This window comes from Caretta caretta, chromosome 6 (genome assembly GCF_965140235.1).
Source record: "Caretta caretta isolate rCarCar2 chromosome 6, rCarCar1.hap1, whole genome shotgun sequence".
NCBI lineage: Eukaryota > Metazoa > Chordata > Testudines > Cheloniidae > Caretta > Caretta caretta.
This window is the reverse complement of record NC_134211.1, coordinates 9,789,907-9,811,104: the sequence shown is the minus strand read 5'-3', so window position 1 is coordinate 9,811,104 and position 21,198 is coordinate 9,789,907. Positions and strand designations below refer to the sequence as shown.

General features: G+C 45.0%; 2 protein-coding genes across 4 annotated transcripts in view; one reads left to right on the top strand and one right to left on the bottom strand.

Moving 5' to 3' along the window:
* Nucleotides 1–21,198, bottom strand: part of TBRG1 (transforming growth factor beta regulator 1) — a 64,096-nt gene that overhangs the window by 19,826 nt on the left and 23,072 nt on the right. The window lies entirely within an intron of this gene.
* LOC125637905 (E3 ubiquitin-protein ligase rnf213-alpha) overlaps nt 5,497–21,198 on the top strand; it is a 174,646-nt gene continuing 158,944 nt past the window's right edge. For 2 of the 3 annotated variants that reach the window (XM_048852965.2, XM_048852963.2), the window contains exons 1-6: nt 5,497–5,670; nt 8,053–8,185; nt 10,347–10,489; nt 11,740–11,824; nt 14,190–14,326; nt 17,127–17,232. In XM_048852965.2, the coding sequence (XP_048708922.2) occupies nt 8,080–8,185; nt 10,347–10,489; nt 11,740–11,824; nt 14,190–14,326; nt 17,127–17,232 (577 nt within the window). In that variant the 5' untranslated portion in view covers nt 5,497–5,670; nt 8,053–8,079. The remainder of the gene's footprint in view (nt 5,671–8,052; nt 8,186–10,346; nt 10,490–11,739; nt 11,825–14,189; nt 14,327–17,126; nt 17,233–21,198) is intronic. The other variant, XM_048852966.2, reaches the window with a different exon arrangement.

Genomic DNA, 21,198 nt, shown 5'->3' with positions numbered 1-21,198 from the left:
CTACGGGAGATCTCACTCTCCAGCAGCAACCGCCCAGACAGCAGCCACTCCTAGAAGGATCAGCGGTGTCCCAGCAACCCCCGAGCCAGACTGCGTCTCTCCGACCACTAGCAATGCCAGCATCCCGCCGGAGATCCCGCCCCAGCGCCCAATCGAAGGGAATCCTGACCCACGAGATAGACGGCAGGCCGATCCCGCAGGCTTTGAGCCTGCACTAGACGAGGTCGAGGACCACGAGGGCCAGCAGCTGATGGTGAGGGCTGCCACTCCGTGGCAGACTGCCTGGACCGAGGAGCTACAAGCGGCAGCTTCCTTTGACGACTTCGACCTCCTCCTAGACAGGCTCACCCAAGAACTGTCTGCGGAAACCGCTCCCAGGAGAAGTTTGAACCAGGAGAATGCCCCGCCTGCCCACAGAAAGCCTGCTCCTGACCACAACACCACCACCAGGGGAGCCAGAAGTAGAGACACCAGCCGCCGCTACGATCCAGCAGCAGCTTCAAGGATCCAAAAGCTGGGCAAACCGCTCCAAGGCCATGAGGGAGATCCTCGACGGGCCCTCGCCCTACTGCACGATCCCATCTGAGCATCTCTACAGCTACGTCAAGGATGTATTCGACTGCATAGTCCGGAATGAAGCGCAGCGCCCAGAGTGTCTCCGCCCCCTGCCCCGTGTCGACGAAGCAGGTGGAAACTGACTATACGCCCAAGGAAGTGATGGCCAGACTCTCAAAAACAAAAAACACAGCTCCTGGGAAAGACAGCGTCCCCTACGGCCTCCTGAAAAAGCAAGATCCCGGCTGCCTGGTCCTTGCCACACTCTTCAACCAGTGCAAGCGATTCTGCTGGACTCCCAGCTCCTGTAAGAAGGCCATGACAGTCCTGGTGTACAGGAAGGGAGAGCGGGATGACCCCAGCAACTGGAGGCCCATCTCCCTCTGCTCCACAATGTACAAGCTCTATGCCAGCTGCCTGGTGTCGAGGATCGGTGTGAGTGGTCGGTGAGTGGGGGAGCCATCAGTTTCATCCAGAAAGGCTTCATGTCCTGCGAGGGCTGCTATGAACACAACCTTGTCCTCCAAACCACCATCGAAATGGCCAGAAGGGCGCGGAGGCAGTGCATGGTAGTGTGGCTCGACCTGACTGACGCCTTTGGGTCCATGCCCCACCACCACATCTTTGCCACGCTCCAGGAGTTTGGGATGCCAGAGAACTTTCTTTGTGTGATCCGAGAGGTGTACGAGGGAGGCAGCACCACCATTCGCTCGGTCGAAGGGGAGACCGCCGAGATCCCGATCTGGAGCGGAGTTAAGCAGGGCTGTCCTCTCAGCCCCATCATCTTTAACCTCACCATGGAGCCATTGCTGCGAGCGATCTCCAATGGCACAGATGGCTTCAACCTCCACGGTGAGAGGGTGAGCATCCCGGCTTACGCGGATGAGCTGGTCCTGACCGCGGACGACCCAGAGAACCTCCAACGTATGCTAGATGCCACCAGTCGAGCTGCCGACTGGATGGGGCTCCGCTTCAATGCAAAGAAGTGCGCAACCCTCCACATCGACGGCAGCAAAAGGGACTCGATGCAGACGACAGGGTTCCGGATCCAGGGCGAGCCCGTCATCCCCCTGGCAGAGGGGCAGGTGTACTAGCACCTTGGCACGCCAACGGGTTTCCGTGTCCGGCAGACACCCGAGGACACCATCCAGGAGGTCTCGCAGGATGCCACCAAGATCGATGTCTCCCTCCTAGCACCGTGGCAGAAGATAAACGCCCTGAACACCTTCCTGATCCCCCGTATCTTGTTCGTCCTAAGGGGATCCGCCATGGCAAAGATACCCCTTAACAAGGCAGACAAGATCGTCCAGCAGCTGGTGAAGAAGTGGCTGTTCCTTCCCCAGAGAGCCAGCAACGAGCTGGTCTACATTGCCCACAGGCATGGCGGTGCCAATATCCCCTGTATGGGTGACCTGTGTGATATCGTGGTGATCACCCCTGCCTTCCGCCTGCTGACGTGTCCCGACGCTATGGTAAGGAACATCGCAGCAAACGCCCTTCATGACGTGGCAAACGCCCTTCATGACGCAACAAAGAAGTGGATCGGCAGAGCCCCCTCCAACCAAGACACCGCCAGCTTCCTGGGCGGTTCCCTGGATGGCGAATTCGGAGGGGACATCGCTTCACTGTGGTCCCGCACTCGCAATGCCACGTGTCGCCTGGGGAAGCGCATCGGCTGCCGCTGGGAGTGGTGCGAGGAGCGCCAGGAGCTGGGAGTCCTGGTGCCGCAGATCAGGTCCGACGACAACACCATCATCACCCCGAGTGCCAGGGGCCTGCTGGAGAGGACCCTGAAGGCGGCCATCCACTCACTGTACATGAAAACTCTGAAGTGTAAACTGGACCAGGGAAAAGCCTTCGAACTGACCAGCAAGTGGGATGCCAGCAACCACTTCCTCGTCGGGGGCGCCTTCACCCGCTTCGCCAACTGGCGGTTCATCCACCGCGCCCGGCTCAACTGTGTCCCGCTCAATGGAGCCGTCCGCCACGGGAACCGAGACAAGTGTTGCAGGAAGTGTGGCTACTCCAACGAGACCCTGCCCCACGTCCTGTGCAGCTACAAGCCCCACTCCAGAGCCTGGCAGCTGCGCCACAACGCCGTCCAGAACCGCCTGGGGAAAGCCATCGCACCGCGCCTGGGGGAGGTCGCTGTGGACTGCGCCATCCCCGGTACTGACAGCCCGCTGCGACCCGACGTGGTTGTCACTGACGAGGCCCAGAAAAAGATCATCCTCGTCGATGTCACGGTCTCCTCTGAGAACAGGACCCCGGCTTTCCGCGAAGCCTGAGCTCGTAAGCTGGAAAAATACGCCCCTCTGGCTGACACCCTGAGAGCGAAGGGCTACGAGGTGCAGATGGATGCCCTGATTCATAGATTCATAGATTCATAGATATTTAGGCCAGAAGGGACCATTATGATCATCTAGTCTGACCTCCTGCACAATGCAGGCCACAGAATTTCACCCACCACTCCTAAAAAAGACCTCACATCTATATCTGTGCTATTGAAGTCCCCAAATTGTAGTTTGAAGACCTCAAGGAGCAGAGAATCCTCCAGCAAGTGACCCGTGCCCCATGCTACAGAGGAAGGCGAAAAACCTCCAGGGCCTTCCAATCTGCCCTGGAGGAAAATTCCTTCCCGACCCCAAATATGGCGATCAGCTAAACCCTGAGCATATGGGCAAGATTCATCAGCCAGATACTACAGAAAATTCCTTCCCGGGTAACTTGGATCTTACCCCATCTAAAAACCCATCACAGGCCATTGGGCCTATTTACCATGAATATTTAATTACCAAAACCATGTTATCCCATCATACCATCTCCTCCATAAACTTATCGAGTTTAATCTTAAAGCAAGATAGATCTTTTGTCCCCACTACTTCCCTCGGAAGGCTATTCCAAAACTTCACTCCTCTGATGGTTAGAAACCTTCGTCTAATTTCTAATCTAAATTTCCTAGTGGCCAGTTTATATCCATTTGTTCTTGTGTCCACATTGGTACTGAGTTTAAATAATTCCTCTCCCTCTCTGGTATTTATCCCTCTGATATATTTATAGAGAGCAATCATATCTCCCCTCAACCTTCTTTTAGTTAGGCTAAACAAGCCAAGCTCCCTGAGTCTCCTTTCATAAGACAAGTTTTCCATTCCTCGGATGGAGCCCTGGGCGCTTGGGACCCCTGCAACGAGCGGGTGCTGCGCACCTGTGGGATTGGTCGACGCTACGCACGGCTCATGCGGCGCCTCATGGTCTCGGACACCATCCGATGGTCCAGGGACATCTACATCAAACACATCACCGGCCACTGTCAGTACCAGGAGGCGTGAGCCGGTACGACCTCGTGCATCCACTATGGGAAAGGGACTGAGAGACTTTTTCCATTGGACCATATGAACTGGAACCATAAACTCACTGAACATTAAATCCCACCAAATGAGGGTAAATCCATCCTCATCATCATATCCACTCATTATACTCCACACCTGAACATAGCCATTATATGAACAACATATCCCCATATCTCAATGTCTGTACTTTGACCTGTTAGACTTTAACCCCAATCGGAGAGATTTCAGATTATGTATTCCTTACACCACCCGTTCCTAAACCGAATTTTGCACCCCTTGATAATCTGTACCTTATTCCCTGATAACCAGAAACTTCTATACTTAAACTCTGTACCGTTTTCTTTTTACTTCAACGTCATCTTAATAAAATTATTAGGCCTTGTCTCCACTTTACAGTGCTGAAACTTTCTCGCTCAGGGGTGTAAAAAAACCGACATGGGTCTACCCTGAGGTTTGCCTCGTAAACATCGTAAATATACCAAAGGTAAGAATTAAAAAGCTCTGGAGTAGGATGGATTTACTCCCTGCTGTACTCCAGTACCTCCCTGCTGCCAGAAGAAGAAACGCTGAGGCTGACATGGGGAAAGAGTTGCCTGGCCACTGTACATTGATTTAGTTTAATACTATAGTAGGTCTGATATGAAACCGGTAGGAAAGTGACACAAAGCTCAGTAACAGCCCCTGGTAAGAAAGGCTGGAATAGAGCTGGGTGAATATTTAACTTTTGGTTTGCTGGCCATCCCCAACACACACCTTCAGGTCAACTTGAAATAAAAAAAAAAACCCACAAAATGTTCAGTAAACCAAAAAGTAAAATAAATAATTCCGTTTGCATTGAATGAAACTTTGTTTAACCTAAATCCAAATGTTTCATTTCAGCTCTGAGTTTTTATAAACATTTTTATCTTTCTAAAAATAAAATGTCATTAAGTTTTATAACAAAAAGCTGCTTTATATAAAAAAAGTGGAACCATTTCATTTTGAACATATTGAAACAAATCACTTTCGTTTTTCTTTTCTTTTTTTTACCAACTGAAACAATTCAACACAAATCTGCAAAATTTTTGGTGGTCCTGAATCTGCTTTTTTTCAGTGGAAAAATCTTTCTGTGCAAACATTTTGCACAAATGTAGTCAGGAAGTGAGATGAAATTCCACCCTGCTTCGCTAAGCCTGGACAGTAACAGATCTAAAGGATAGGTTTCAGAGTAGCAGCCATGTTAGTCTGTATTCGCAAAAAGAAAAGGAGTACTTGTGGCACCTTAGAGACTAACCAATTTATCTGAGCATAAGCTTTCGTGAGCATCCAATGCATCCGATGAAGTGAGCTGTAGCTCACGAAAGCTTATGCTCAAATAAATTGGTTAGTCTCTAAGGTGCCAGAAGATCTAAAGGACACTTTTTTGAATGGTTGGTGACACTGACAACCCTGTTTCTTAGGGTTCCAGTTTTATTGGTTACACTGTAACCAAACTGACTTCAGCAGCCTGAGCTACAGTTTCATCTTGAAGGCAGAAGTAACTGAAAACCCTGCATATGGGCCTATTGCTGTTGCAGACTACAAATGTTACTGAATTACTTTCACTTTCAAAATGAATAGTTACTTCCATAGCTCTTACAAGAAATAGAAAGAGAACAAAGAAATCACGTGTTTTGGGAAGCCAATTCAAATACAGTATATATAGGCAGACATGAAACAGATGTATTTCCTGGTGAAGATAACGTGCACCAGCAGGCATCTTTATGGCCAGGGAGTCTGCTACAAGGTAGGGTAAATGCGTGTTAAGACTTTTTAAACTGCTAAACTTGCATGATTTCCTCAGTTGATTTGTGATGGGACTGATGCCTGAGGAGAGACCGCAGGATTTCCCTGTGCTTCTGAAATTTATAACAAACCTTTAAATTAAGGGCAAACAAATAGACGGATCTTTCCTCTGTATGAGCCGTATTATGTTGAAATTAGAATGACATTTCCTGCTCTTTGTGAAATGGCATTGTTGACTAAAATGGATGATTGACCATTTATAGAAAGTTCTCTTATAAATTCTGATTTATGGTATAAATTGTGATATATGCCTTTAACATAGATGTGCTTCCTTATTTACATCCTTTAAAAACTCGGATAATGACATTAACTTCTCCAGAGTCACCCTAGATTTATAATACTGGTTTCACTGAGATCACAATTTACCCTGACCCCATGGCAGTCTGTGGCTGACTCCAGATTGACTCCAGGGGAGCTGAGATCAGAATCTGGCTCCAATCCCCCTGCAGTCAGTGGATGACTCAGGATTTATCCTGAGGTCACTGAGAGCAGAATCAGATCTAATTGCTGTACTAATATCACATCGCTGTGATGTGTTGTGTGCAATTTGGGGCAAACCTCTCTGCCCTTCACCTTGTGCCATCATTAACACCAGTGCAAAATGAGGATAGAGCACTGGACTGGGGCCCAGGAGTTTGATTTAATGCTATTTACCTGGTATATTTTGATATGTGAGACTGACAATTTGTGTTTAAATGGTGATAAAGCTTTAACTTTTTGAATAACAACATCTGCGTCATTAAATAATTATTGTCTGACCCCCACTTTGCTGATCCCTTACCACTTCCCACAAATGTGAAAACTTAAATAGATTAAAAATCTTTAAAAATTGCTTAAAAACATAATTTTGCACATGCATTTTCAGTGCAAACTTAAATAAATAAAAAGAATAAATGCGTAAAAATAAACATCAGTATTATCTGTCAGAATTATATACAAAAAATTCTGCCAGACCGAACGGTAAACATATACAGATCCATTATATGTCAGCACCACCTGTTCTGTGTCACAGATGGTCTTGCTAGGTGTACTGATCAGAAACGCCAACCAAAGATGGGGCCCCATGGTGCTAGGTGCTTCACTGACAAAGATAGTGGGTGGTATGTGAAATTATATGATTTCCTTTAGCTGACTATAAGTTTACTCCTGCTACTCAGTGATCCAATCAGTGTTAGGTACAAAACCACATAGAAAAGAGTGCGAACAAGTAAAGGTTTTTTTTTAAAAAAGCAAGGCCAGAGACCAGAAAGATAAAGGAACAGGAGGGGAGGGGAAAGAGGGGTTGGGGTGGGGAAAGGAGAATAACATCTCTGTTCCCACCTGCTAGGGGTTAATAACGTCGACAAATTCAATGCAATGTTGAGCTTGTAAATTGTGTGTATGTGTTTGCCTGACCAGGGCCTATGTCCATTGTGCATAATGCATTAGGAGTATTAACTGCATGAAAAAGAAAGTAAAATATTAGCAGCTGATAGTCCCAAATTACAGCCCATCTTCCACTGTCCTTTTCATGAGGAGAACAGTTTTGCGTTTAGTGGAAATTATTATTTGCTTGTCTACTGCACATGATTTATCAGTGTCACCCAATTCCATCTGTCTTGATGCTGCTGATTATATTTGACAAATATCATTTTTTGCTAAAGCTGTTGTGTTGGTAGAAGGATGAAAGAGAAGGGAGAGAGAGAATGCATTTTTGGTTTTACCTCTTCATTTTATGCCCTTTATTGTGCAAGCTGAGCTGAATTTGTTAGGTTTGTTTTCACATATGATACTTTTGACACAGCTCTGTCACTTCCAGGGATCTTCACATGAACAGCTTCTTCCTGGATAGCTTATGCCTTGAAATTCAAATCTTAAAATGAAAAGCTGGGATCAATTGTTGAGAGAATTAAGGCCGATGAAATCAGAGATTCAGAATTAATTACAATGTTAAAAAAAACCCTACCTACATCACTCTACTTCTCTTACCTGAAAAGTAAGGGGGAGGCACTAGGTTTTTAGGTTTGTAACTAATACCATGTTGGCTGCTCTCATAATTTTATTGTTTTGTGATAGTTGGTGCTTTTATAAAATCCTCAGCTCCTGGAGTCAGGTAGTTATGTAAGACTCTCAGCTTTCCTTTCAAAACAAAGCCAGATTCTATCTCTCGTCACTGGGGAGAAAAGCTACAAAACATGATCCCCAAAAGGCTCAAAAACCAGGAGGCAAAGGAAAAAAGACCCTGACATATTATTTTTTAAAAGCCTCATGATTTTTAAAGCCAATCTCATGATCTTTTGGTGTTTGTCTCATGAATCCCTGCTGATACAGCTCTTTGGTTAAGGTTAACTTTCTAGGATAAGCCATAAAAATGAAATGTGCAGAATGCGACGGCAAATGTCTGGAAGGAGGAACACTCTGTCCGGAATGTCAGCAGCCTCTGAAGGGCACAGATGGGTCGCAGCGTCTGACAGAAGGTAACGTAAAGCTTTACATGTGTTACTGGTGGGTTGAACATTCCTTGTCAGCCACTCATTTGATTTATAGAATGGGGAGTTCTTCCACCAGGAAACCCGGGAAAGTCCAAATACGTATTGAATAGAAAGACCCCTCCCAGCCTTGTTATGTTGTAAAATCTCATTATTTTCTCTCTAAAAAAAAATTCACTCCTTTTCAGTTTAAAAAAAGTGTGAAAAGTCTTCCCCTCCAAAACCGTTTCTTACTCTTTTTAGTTATTTCCCAAGCTGGAAAGAAAAGAAAAGAAGTAGATTCCTTCTCCACACACTGCCTCTCACTCTTAAAACTTTCCTCTTCCTGTGAAAGTAAAAGGGAGGGAAAACGCCAGAAGATCCCCAAATCAAAATTTTTCAGTTTCCAAAATCTCAAATAACATACCATTTTGATGCTGAAATTAAATAAACGGTCAATTCAAAATGAAAAAAAAATATTGTGACATTTTCTGCAAGAAACTTGAAAATTTTCATTTTCTTGTGAAAAATTTCATTTTTGACAAAACATTTCCACCTAATTTTTTTTGATCCATTCTAATCTTAAGTCTTTTACAAATAGATTCACAGGATTTGATTTTCCGGTGTAGAGAGAGACCCAAAGATCTTCACCTACACAGCGCAGGCTTGTACCATTAAGCTGAAGGAGCAACTGTGTTCGCTGGAAACAACAGTAGACTTTTATCCTTTGTCAGCTAGATTTCCAAAGACATGGATGTTAGGTGCCTACCTGCAATCTGCACCTATGAAAACCTCCCCTTAAGTGGTTAAGGCACTAAAAAGGGACATGACACGCATAGCTGTCTGGTTTATACTTCTGAGCACCGTAGCTATGCCAACCTAATCCCTGGTGTAGACGCAGCTAGGATGATGGAAGAATGCTTCTGCTGAGCCACCATTGCTCAGAGAGGTGGTTTATCTACAGGCAGGGAAAAACCCCTTCTGTCTCTGCAGGCTGCCTGTATTCCATGGGGTTATGCCAGCATAGCAACAGCACCGTCACTGTCCTGCTATAGCCCCCGTCGTACAGGCAGATCCTTAAGCCAGCCAGTTTTTTATTCTTGGGTGATGGCCACTTTCTGGGATGATACTCTGGGGATTGAACCAGGGACCTCCTGCACTAACAGCACAAGCTGCTACAGTTTGAGCTAAAAAGACTGCTCTCTCACTGCAACTGTGGGCTGTGGCAACTCACACTCCCCGTGGATCGGCACGCGAAAGGGGGACCTATAGTCCACTCAGCAGCGGGTTATACTTGTGCCTGGTGTTTTCATTCACACGTGTGCCAACGCTACCAGCAGGGAAAGCAAGTGAACAATGCTGATCTTCCTCACTTTGCAAGGCGTGGACAGTTAGCCCTGCAGAGTGGTTATCTGTAGCATACAGTAGGGAAAGGTGTTTTGTAGCAGGATTGCTGTCACTGGCTGATGGAATGCATGCCACAGTGCGGGGTTGGGGGGATATTTCTTTAGCTGTCCAATTTTAATATTAACATATTCACTGTTTTTTTTAGAGCAGCTCGATTTGATAGACTTATCAAGTTAAGACTCTGATGCAAAGCTGAGCCCCCGAGTGTGTTGTGATCGTATTTCTTTCTGTTGGACTTGCTGTGTTGTCGATGCTTTATACCAAGAGCTGTTAATATCATATTTTCCAAAACCTCATTAAAAATATTTAGGAAAGGTGAAAAGAAACCACTGCAAAAAGATTCCTACATGTTTGAACATCTTCCAGAACATCTGCTACACACATTAAGTGATATAGGGGCCCCACTGTGCCGGCGTTAAACGGACACACAGTGACTGAGATCACGGCCCCGTCTTGCTGGGTGCTGCACAGGTTCACGTCCACTGAGATCGGGGCCCTGGCAGGCTGCACCAACAAACAGTGATTGAGATTTGGGTCCCGTTGTGCTGGGTGCTGCACAGATACATACAAAGACACTGGCCACACTGTGAAGAGTTAACATACTGACAACTGTATATTTCCCCATTTTACTCAGCAGTGGGGTAAAAGAGAGGAAAGACTTTTCCGGTGCTGGAGACTCTAAGACGGTCATTTAAGTGAACACTGGGAATTTGCCCTCACACTCAGTGAACAGATGCTGTTTTTCTGTTTTTGACTTTTTCAGTACCAGGAGCTAAATCTTTAGAGCTAGATACAAATGAACCAAACCCTCTGAGTTCAGGACTGTCAGAAGACGCCCCTGCCGCTGAACAGGATCCAGGACCTGGACTCCAGCCACCAGCTGATTCTGTGGAAGCAGCCATTGAGGTGGGGCGTTCGTTTCCTTAGGATCAGTGGGAACTGAGCTTAGTTTTATGGCTGCTCAGAAATTTTCCAATGATTTTTTTTTGTATGAAAATGCTGATTTATTGAAACTGAAATTCCTTGCGGACAGGAAGGAAAAACACAGGCCTGGTTTCCTACCAGCTGACCTGGCGGGGTGTTCGGGGGCCTGCCATTTCAGGATCTATGGGTTCAGTGGAGTGTAGCAGCCCTGGAAGCTGCTCTCAGGTCTTCTAGGCTTGTCACTCTGCAGCGGGGGACTTTCTGGGCAGTTTCTGACTGTGGGGGATTCCTGGGGCTGGGTGCCCCTCAAAGCATCAACAGCAGCCTAAGGAGTCCGTTGTAGGTGGGCAGCTGCTACATGTTTTGTTTTAAAAAAGTCAAATTGAAAAATGTTGATTTTCCTGGAACAAATTAATTTTTTTCCCATGGGAAATTTTGAAATTTCTAGGCTGTCCTCACTAGAAACAATTTCAATTTTCTAACCATCTCTAATATTTAGACATCTCATAAAAGCCTGATCCAAAGTCTTAGTGAAATCGTGGGGAGTCTTTCCACTGACTTCCATGACCTTTGGATTAGGCCCTAAATGGTCTACTTTTCAGAAGCATTGGGCACCCAGCAGCTCCCAGTGTAGTAAGCGGGATCTGCTGGCTTATGCTGTTGGAAATCTTTCCAAACTTTTTTCTTTTTGTTGAAAAATGTGGATTTTTGACTAAACCAAACTTTCCAGAAAAGTGTCCACTTTCATTAAAATCTTTTGATTTTTGACCATTTGGGTCAAAAATTATTTAGTTTTTAATAGTTATTGACCAATTTTTTTTAGTTTTTTGGCAATTTGGGGCCAAAATTTTTACAGATTTTGGCCAAAATTGTTTGAGTTTTTGGAGGTGTTGGGCTGAGAATGTTTTGGGGCTTAGCAGGGTTTTGACAAATAGCTGTTTTTTCCTGTGAAAAGCCCTCCCATTTTCCAGCTCAGCACATCTGAAAATGAGTCCACTTATTTAATTGCCTAAATATGGAAGTAGGAGCCTACCATTAGCCTCCTGTTTTTGAAAATGTTAGCCACAATAACCCAGCAGCTCTTAACCTGCTCAGTTAACCTGTTTCTGCCGTCGGTTAGCAGAGGAGTTGTTCCCTCACGCCTGTCAAAGGGCTGCATTTGGCCTAAATCAAGCCTCTGCTACGTTTAAAGAATCACCCCATTCATGCTTTGATGACCTTCCTTTTCCAAGGAACGCAAGGTTGGAGCTACAGACCGAGCCACTGGAGAAGCAGAGACAGAGGAGCAGAAAGAGGGGAAAATCCCGGATAGTAGTGGTAACCATTTCATTTCCCCTTGTGATTTTTTTTTTTAGAGCTGAGTGAAAATTTTAGACAGAAGAGTTTCCATGCAGTTTTGTCCAAAATGAAACATCTCATTTAGAAAATGTCATAATGATTTGTTTTGATAATGTTGCTTTGATTCACTTTGTTTTGACTTTTATATTAAATATTAAATTTAGTATTACATGTATGATACTTAATAAAATGTATATATGCTATTAAATGTTTAATAGAATGTAAAAGTCAAAATAAAATGAATCAAAATGACACCGTTGAAATAATACATTTCAATGTTCCTGAAAATAAAAATTTTGAAATTTTCATATTTTAGGAAATTTCATCATTTCAGCTTTTCATTCCAATTCAGAACATTTTTTTGAAATGTCACAGTTTCCCCCAGAATAGAAATTCCCTTTCCTGAGCAGCTGTGGTAATTCTATTTACAAGTTTTTCATTTAAAAAGATAAATGGAATCCAAAAATCTGCCCCTTCCACCGGTAAAGCCTAAAACTAAGTCTACACTACAGAAGTGAAAGCGCTGCTGTGGGAACGCTCCTACGGCAGCGCCTTGATGTGCAAGTGTGGTCGCTCCTGGTAACCCCCCTCCATGAGGGGAATAGCTCCGAGCGCTGGGAGTGCGGCTCCCCGTGCTCGGAGCCTGTCCACACTAGCGCTTTAAAGTGCTCAAACTTGATGCGCTTGGGGTGTGTGTGTGTGATTTTTCACACCCCTGAGCCAGCAAGTTAGAGAGTTTTAACTTGCCAGTGTAGACGTGGCCTAAGCTGATGTGAACCATTACCGCCTGGGAGCAAGCGAAGATGTGTGCACAATCTCACAGAGACACAGCTAGTGCCTTAATTGGACAGCCAGAAGACTGGGGTCTAGTAGCTGGGATGGGATCACTGCAGTGTGGTCTCTGGTGGACTTAGACATGGTGCGGCTCGGGCCAGCACGGCTGGGGCAGCTGGGGCCAGCATGGCTGGGGTGTCTTGGGCCAGCCAGGGCAGCTCAGGCCAGCTTGGGGGTCAGGCCTGCTGTTGCAGGCCAGAGCAGCTCAAGGGTCAGGCCCGCTGGTGCAGGGTGGCTGGTGGGGGTCGGGGTGGCTGGGGCCTCAGGCAGATGGGGTGAGGCTGGCGGCCTAGCCCCCCTGAATGGAGGGTTCAGCCACTGCCCGTGGCTGAGAGTTTTGCTCATCAGAATATCAGCAAGGGTTTTTTTCTGGGAAAAATTTAGAGGAAAATATATTTTTTTAAAACATTTTGTTGAAAACTTAAAAATAAACAAAAAATTTCAGTTTTCAGCAGCCAGAAACTGAAAAGTTTTCAGTTTTGCAACACAAAATTTTTTAATAGACACATTCTGCAAAAATGTTTAGATAAAGACAACATTTTCCCTTGAAAAAGCATTTTGATTAATAATTTCTGACCAGCTCTAACTGAAATAATTTTTTTAAGTAGATATTTTTCAATTTTTACCAAAATTAGCTAAAGAAAGGGGCCAGGGATGGGGCTGGACTAAATGGGAGGCTGATAACTGAGGGGGAAAACTAGGTTTTTTTAGGACTGTCAAGCAATTACAAAAATTAATCACGATTAATCATGTGATTAAAAAAAGTATTCACGATTAATCATGTGATTAATCATACTATTAAACAATAATGGAATGCCATTTTAAATATTTGTGGATGTTTTCTACATTTTCAAATATATTGATTTCAATTACAACACAGAATACAAAGTGAACAGTGCTCACTTTATTTTTATTACAAATATTTGCATTGTAAAAATGATAAAATAATAGTATTTTTTCAGTTCACCTCAAACAAGTATTGTAATGCAATCTCTTTATCATGAAATTGCAACTTACAAATGTAGAATTATGTACAAAAATAACAGCATTCAAAAATTAAACAATGTAAAACTTTAGAGCCTGCAAGTCCACTCAGTCCTACTTCTTGTTCAGCCAATTGCTCAGACAAACAAGTTTGTTTACATTTACAGGAAATAATGCTGCCTGCTTCTTGTTTACAATGTCACCTGAAAGTGAGAACAGGTGTTCCTATGGCACTGTTGTAGCCAGCATCACAAGATATTTACATACCAGATGCACTCCAAGATCCAAAGTGAGCACTGTACACTTTGTGTTCTGTGTTGTAATTGAAATCAATATATTTGAAAATGTAGAAAAACACCCCAAAATATGTAATACATTTCAGTTGGTATTCTATTGTTTAACAGTGTGATTGAAACTGCGATTTTTTTAAAAAAAATTAATCACGTGAGTTAACTGTGATTAATCAACAGCCCTGTTTATTATTCTTAATATTAGTGTTGTTTTTATTAACATTTGCTTTAACCAGGATCTGGAAGTTTAGAACCAGAAATAAATGAAGGAAATGAAGAAAATGAAGGAAAACCTGAGAGTCCAGGACTTTTGAAAGATGACCTGTTTGGACAGGAATCAGGACCTGGATCCCAGCTTCAGGCAAAAACAGAGGTAGGAGTTATTTCCAGATTTATGTTTTAAATCAGTTACTCCAAGATATAGGAGGTAAATTACAGCTGTGGGAATTCCTCCCATTTCCCAACAGAGTGAAAAACAAAATGTCAGGATGCGTAAGGAGATCATAGAATCATAGAATATCAGGGTTGGAAGGGACCCCAGAAGGTCATCTAGTCCAACCCCCTGCTCGAAGCAGGACCAATTCCCAGTTAAATCATCCCAGCCAGGGCTATGTCAAGCCTGACCTTAAAAACCTCTAAGGAAGGAGATTCTACCACCTCCCTAAGTAACGCATTCCAGTGTTTCACCACCCTCCTAGTGAAAAAGTTTTTCCTAATATCCAATCTAAACCTCCCCCACTGCAACTTGAGACCATTACTCCTCGTTCTGTCATCTGCTACCACTGAGAACAGTCTAGAGCCATCCTCTTTGGAACCCCCTTTCAGGTAGTTGAAAGCAGCTATCAAATCCCCCCTCATTCTTCTCTTCTGCTATTCTAGTGCCAATGTTACACCTTCCTATGGATACTGCATTCAGTTCTGGTCACATAGGCGCCAACTTCCCCTCTTTTCTGTGGGTGCTCGACACCCCCTCGGCCCCCAGCCCTGCCCCCACTCCACCTCTTCCATGAGGCCCCGCCCTGCCTCTTCCTCGCCCCTATTCCAACCCCTTCCCCAAATCCCTGCCCCGGCCCCGCCTCTTCCCCACCTCCTCCCCTGAGCACGCCATGTTCCCACTCCTCTCCCTCCCTCCCGGAGCTTGCTAACGCTGACAGACAGCTGTTTGGCGATAGCCGGGTGGGAAGCGCTGGGAGATAGGTGGAGGAGCGGGGACGCAACCTGCTCAGGAGAGGGGGAGGAGCGGGAGAAGGTGGGGTGGGGGGTGAGGGGAGGTTGGCTGCTGGTGGGTGCAGAGCACCCACTAATTTTTCCGCGTGGGTGCTCCAGCCCTGGAGGATCAGGGGCTTGAGACTTACGTGCGAAGAAAGATTGGAAAGATCATGATTATTATTATCTATCTGTGACAGTGCCTACGGGCACAGTCCCAGTGTGCTGGGAGCTGTACAAACAGAGAACAAAAGATGATCCCAGCCTCACAGCACTTACAGTCGAAATAGGTTTAGCTTGGAGGGGTGGTGAAGGGAGGTTAGGGTCTTAGCTTAGCCCCTGGGGATGTAATGGTTCAATTCCTTGCTCCACCACTGACTTCTTGTGTGAGCTTGGTCATGCTCAGTGGTTTGAGCATTGGCCTGCTAAACCCAGGGTTGTGAGTTCAATCCTTGAGGGGGCCATTTGGGGCAAAAATTGGGGATTGGTTCTGCTTTGAGCAGGGGGTTGGACTAGATGACCTCCTGAGGTCCCTTCCAATCCTGATATTCTATGATTCTATGATTCTATGTCAGTGCCTCAGTTTCTCATGTGTACAAGAAGCGTTGTAGCCATTTCCTACCTTCTAGGGGCATCGTGAGGATAAATACAGTAAAGGTTGTGAGATGCTCATGTATTATGGTAACAGGGGCCATCTAAATACCAGAGATAAATAAGAGGGGGCATGATGGAGGACTTTAACATAATGAATTGACTTCCATGAATGCTGTTTAATGATGCAAGAGCAAAGGACAGAATAAATTAAATTGAAAGGCAGTGAGTTTAAAACTGACCAAAGTAGCTATTTCTTTTTTGGAGAGAGAGTTAGCCTGTGGAACTCACCGACACAAAGGTATCTTTGAGGGCAAGAACTTAGTGGGAGTCCCAAAAAAGGGAATGGACATTTATAAGGATAAATTTACGCATAGTTCAAGTAAATCTGGTAAAACTTTATAATAAACATAAACCCACCTCCTCTGGGGAACAAGCCACCCATTAACTGTCTGTGGATAGGAATACGTTATTCCATAACTATCCACATGGTGGTTCCGTCCTATGTAAGAGCTGACACTGACCATTGGAGTCTGCTGGGCTGGATGGATCATTAGTCTGACTCACGCATTAACAACGATGCTGCTTGGATCCTGCTTCTGTGTTATCGAATGCCTTGTCAAGTGTGTGGAAGGAAGGGCTTCTAGGAGCTGATTTGATACCATGGCTCCTGGAAGGAAACATGATGATGGAAAGTAGGTTTCAGTGGCTTGGTGGGTAGATGGGTTCTCACAGGTGATGTGAAGAGTCAGAAAGAATCACGGGGTGAAATGTTCTGGCCTATGATACACAGGAGGCCAGAGTAGATGATCACCGTGGTCCTCTCTCACCTTGGAATCTATGGATCTGTTTTGTCCATAGCAAGTCCCAGGAAATTGCCCTCCAGTGAATGACCTGTTCAACATAACGCTCTCCTGTGTCCAGCCAACAAAAGATGAGAGGGAAAAAGTTTTTATGGATGAAATTTGCCCCAGCACAAATTCTAGGTACCGCCTCAATCCTGAAAGGACTTAGCAGCGTACAGTCCTTGTGTGCGAGAGACAGTGCACTCCCTGGGCTGCTCCTGGCCTGACACAGTGATGCATTGCCCCTTATTTGGGGCTGATGGTAAAGTTTCCTCAAGTTTTCTTCAAGCTCAAGATCTCAGAGAGCTCCCTGGGGGCCCAGGCAGCTATTTTGCCTTTGGATTTCTGTCTAGGCCTAAATTTCACCCCATCTGAATGCCTGTTACAGGACATAGAATCACAGAAACTTAGGGCTGGAAGGGACCTCGAGGTATTATCTAGTCGGAACATGTGATCTGAGGCAGGACACATTTGGCCTTTCTCAGGGCTGTATGGCCTTTATTTCCTAGCCTTTAACTTTCCTTTTCAAAGGAACACAAGGACACCAGCTCAGACAGCAACCTCGCTGAGGCAGGGAGAGGTGATGACCTGCTGCAGCAGGAAGATGACCTCTGGGTGCTGGTACCCGACAGCGCAGGTAACCAGCTTCAAACAATTTGCTTAGGAAAAATCTTTATTTAGAATTTCTTTTTCCAGAAAAGAACAACTGATCCTTTCCCACTAGTCCTGCTCTCCTGTAATGTCTTTCTTGACGCAAACCAATTCATTCTGCAGACCAGAGGGGCATGTCTTCTAGCCTTTTATGTCCAAATTGGGAGCAAAATTAAAACAACATCTGACTCTTATCATCTATCTCAAAGTGCTTGACTAAGGGGGTGCGACAGGGTACTATTAGCAGCACCCTGGTCACTGATGTCACTGCATCCTGAAGAAGACTGCAAGCTCTGCTATGATCAATTAAACACTGTTGGTGAGGATGCAGAGATAAAGTTTCTTGGCACCTGAAATTACGGCTTCTTGGAGCAGCTGGTCCTGGAGCCCACAAGGGAAGAGGCAATTCTTGATTTAGTCCTAAGTGGAGCACAGGAAGTGAATATAGCTAGTCCACTTGGTAATAGTGCTTATAATATAATTAAATTTAACATCCCTGTGGCAGGAAAAACACCACAGGAGCCCACCAAGGTAGCCCTTAATTTCGGAAAGGGGAACTACAGAAAAATGAGGAGGTTAGTTAAACAGAAATGAAAAGGTACAGCACCAAAAGTGAAATCCCTGCAAACTGCATGGAACATTTGTAAAGACACTATAATAGAGGCTCAACTTAAATGTGTGCCCCAAATTAAAAACCATAGTAAGAGAATCAAAAAAGTGCCACCGTGGCTAAACAACAAAGTAAAAGAAGCAGTGAGAGGCAAAAAGGCATCCTTTAAAAAGTGGAAGTTAAATCCTAGTGAGGAAGATGGAAAGGAGCATAAATTCTGGCAGGTGAAATGTAAAAATATAGTTAGAAAGGCCAAAAAAGCATTTGAGCAACAGCTAGCCAAAGACTCAGAAAGTAACAACAATTTTCTTTTTAAGTACATCAAAAGCAGAAAGCCTGCTAAATAACCAGTGCGGCCACTGGACGATCGAGGTGGTAAAGGAGCACTCAAGGAAAATAAGGCCACTGCGAAGAAACTAAATGCATTTCTTTGCATCAGTCTGCACGGCTGAGGATATGAGGGAGATTCCCAAACCTGAGCCATTCTTTTCTGACAAATCTGAGCAACTGTCCCAGATTGAGGTGTCATTAGAGGAGGTTTTAGAACAAATTGATAAATTAAACAGTCACAAGGACCAGATGCTATTCACCCAAGAGTTCTGAAATAACTCAAATGTGATATTGCAGAACTACTAACTTTGGTTTGTAACCTGTCCTTTCAATCAGCCTCTGTATCAGATGACTGGAGGATAGCTAATGTGATGCCAATTGTCTTTAAAGGCTCCACTTGTGATCTAAGCAAGTACAGGCTGGGAAGCCTGACTGCGGTACCTGGCAAACTGGTTGAAACTATAGTAAAGAACAGAATTGTCAGACACATAGATGAACATAATTTGTTGGGGAAGAGTCAACATGATTTTTGTAAAGGTAAACCATGCCTCACTAATCTATTAGAATTCTTTGAGGGGGTCAACAAGCATGTGGACAAGGGGGATCCAGTGTACATAGTGTACTTAGATATTTGGAAGGCCTTTGATGAGGTTCCTCACCAAAGACTCTTAAGCAAAATAACCTGTCATGGGATAAGAGGGAAGGTTCTCTCATCGATCACTAATTGGTTAAAAGATGGGAAACAAAGGGTAGGAATTAATGGTTGGTTTTCAGAATGGAGAGAGGTAACGACGTAATTGGGAGGATACAAGTGGAAGGAACAGGAGGCAAAGGAGAAGCTCAGAAGAAAAGCTCGGAGGGTGAGCCTGGGCTGAGGAAAGAAGGTTTTGTGGAAGTCTCCTCTTGCCATAAGCCCCCAGTACACCGTTCTACTTGGCAAGGAAAGAATAAATATGCACTTCGGTGGAAGGGTAACAATCCGGTGTGTGTTTGTGACTGTGAGGCCACACAAACTGGCCAGGCCGTAGAGTACACTGGGTAGAGGCTCCTGGTCTGCTGCGCAGAGCTGGGAGCGGGGGCTGATGTTGGAGCGTTCCCTTCCCCCGTCCATGTACCCAGTCTCCGCTGAGCTGCGGTTGGCACACAGGGAGCCTGTCTGTGCCTCGAACTCAGGAGTGGGAGGGGGTGAAGGAGAGGAGCGAGCAGCAGGTGGGGAGGCCTTGGGGAAAAGGGTGGAGCCACTCGGTTCCCTCCCTCTAGGCCCCCTCTCCCACCCCTTGTTGCCGCTTGCTCCTCTCCTCTGCTGCAGAGGAGAGGAGCGAGTGGTGAAGGCGAGCGGCAGGGCCTCGGGGGGAGGAGGCTGAGCGGAGACAGGTCTCTGGGGAGAGCAGGGGGCGAGGCCCCGGTCTGGGCACTGGGGGAGCTTCCGGGGTTCGCACCAGCCTCCCCAAATGCCAGAGTCATGTGCCGCCCATGACTGCTGTATTGAACAAGTGTTCAGGCTTCTAAGTGCTCATCTTACAGAGACAGCGAGCTGACACACTCAGGTACACACACACACACACTTCCCCCCAACATGCAAACTCTTTCACATACACACACTCCCCACCACACACTCTCTTGCACACGGACACACACACTTATGTTGTTGTTGTTACTTCTTGGTACTTCCTGTTGAAATGTGCAATGCACATATAGTCTCTGTAATTTTATTCTTTCAAAGTTCGTCAAGGATTACAGTGCTGTTATATTAGTTTTTTGACTGGTCTGAGTATTTCATCATTTTATTTCTCTCTTATGCTTAAATGTAATTCTTTGAGTAGTGAGTTCTAAAATGCCGAACCTGTCCCAGCTGGATTAATTTATCATTATTACTTTTATTACCATATTGTGCTTTGTCATTCATTATTTAAAGTGGTGCAATCAAATAATAGTATCCTTCTAGAATGTAAATTTAGCTTGTACTCACCTTTTGTACTCAAACTTTTGTAGCTTGTACTCAAATTTAGCTTGTAAACTCGCCAGTTTAAAAAAAAACCACACACCAAAAAACTTAGCTAAACACATGACTTTAGACACAGTGCAGATGAAGGTCGCTTATTTTCAAATTGTATTTTTAGTTATAGCTGTAAAATAACTTAAAATCCGTACAAAACTAAATGTGGTTCCCAGTCTGATACTAAAAGCAGCAATGGAGTCAGATGTTAGTGACTCACGCACACGATTGTGATCAGGGAGCATAAACAACAAAATAATTAGAAAAACAAATCCCTGTTCTTAATAAAAGATTAAAAAACACAGATGTTAAAGTTAAATAAATACATTTTTAGGGGAGTGAAAAGCAATTGATTAAAATAGAGTGAGTGAGTGTGTCTGTTAAGCAGATTTTAAGCAAATTTTATTTATTTTGAGTTATCTCTACTAAAGATAGTGTGGAAAGTATCAAACTTGGGTTTCTGTTATCTGTGTTAAGGCTCCAGAATTGAGACGTCCCGGTTTCGGATGGGGACTATTTTGCTGTATTATCTCCTGATGGTTCTAAACTTACATCTTTCTTTTTTCTTCTTCTTTTTCCTTTATGCTGCTTTACCTGGTGAGGGTCACGGCAGCAGCATGGAGAGAAGGGAGGACCAGACCTCCGTCCTCCACAACAGGTTCCAGCTCCTCCTGGGGGATTCCCAAGCGTGCCCAGGCCAGCTGGGAGATATAATCCCGCCAGTGTGTCCTGGGTTGGCCTCAGGGCCTCCTCCCAGTAGGATGTGCCTGGTAGAATTCCAAAGGAAGCCTCCTAAGGGGCATCCTTATCAAGTGCCCGAACCACCTCAGCTGACTCCTCTCGAACTGGAGTAGTGGCTGTTCTCGGGGGCTCTCCCAAATTGCTGAGCCCCACACCCTAAACTTGCATATAAACTTAAAATACGGCTTTAATAGGTGTTTGTACATATTTTTTTCTTTCTTCATATAGGAATTAGGTACAGTGTTCCTGTCAGCTAATTTCTAAGTTATTATCCG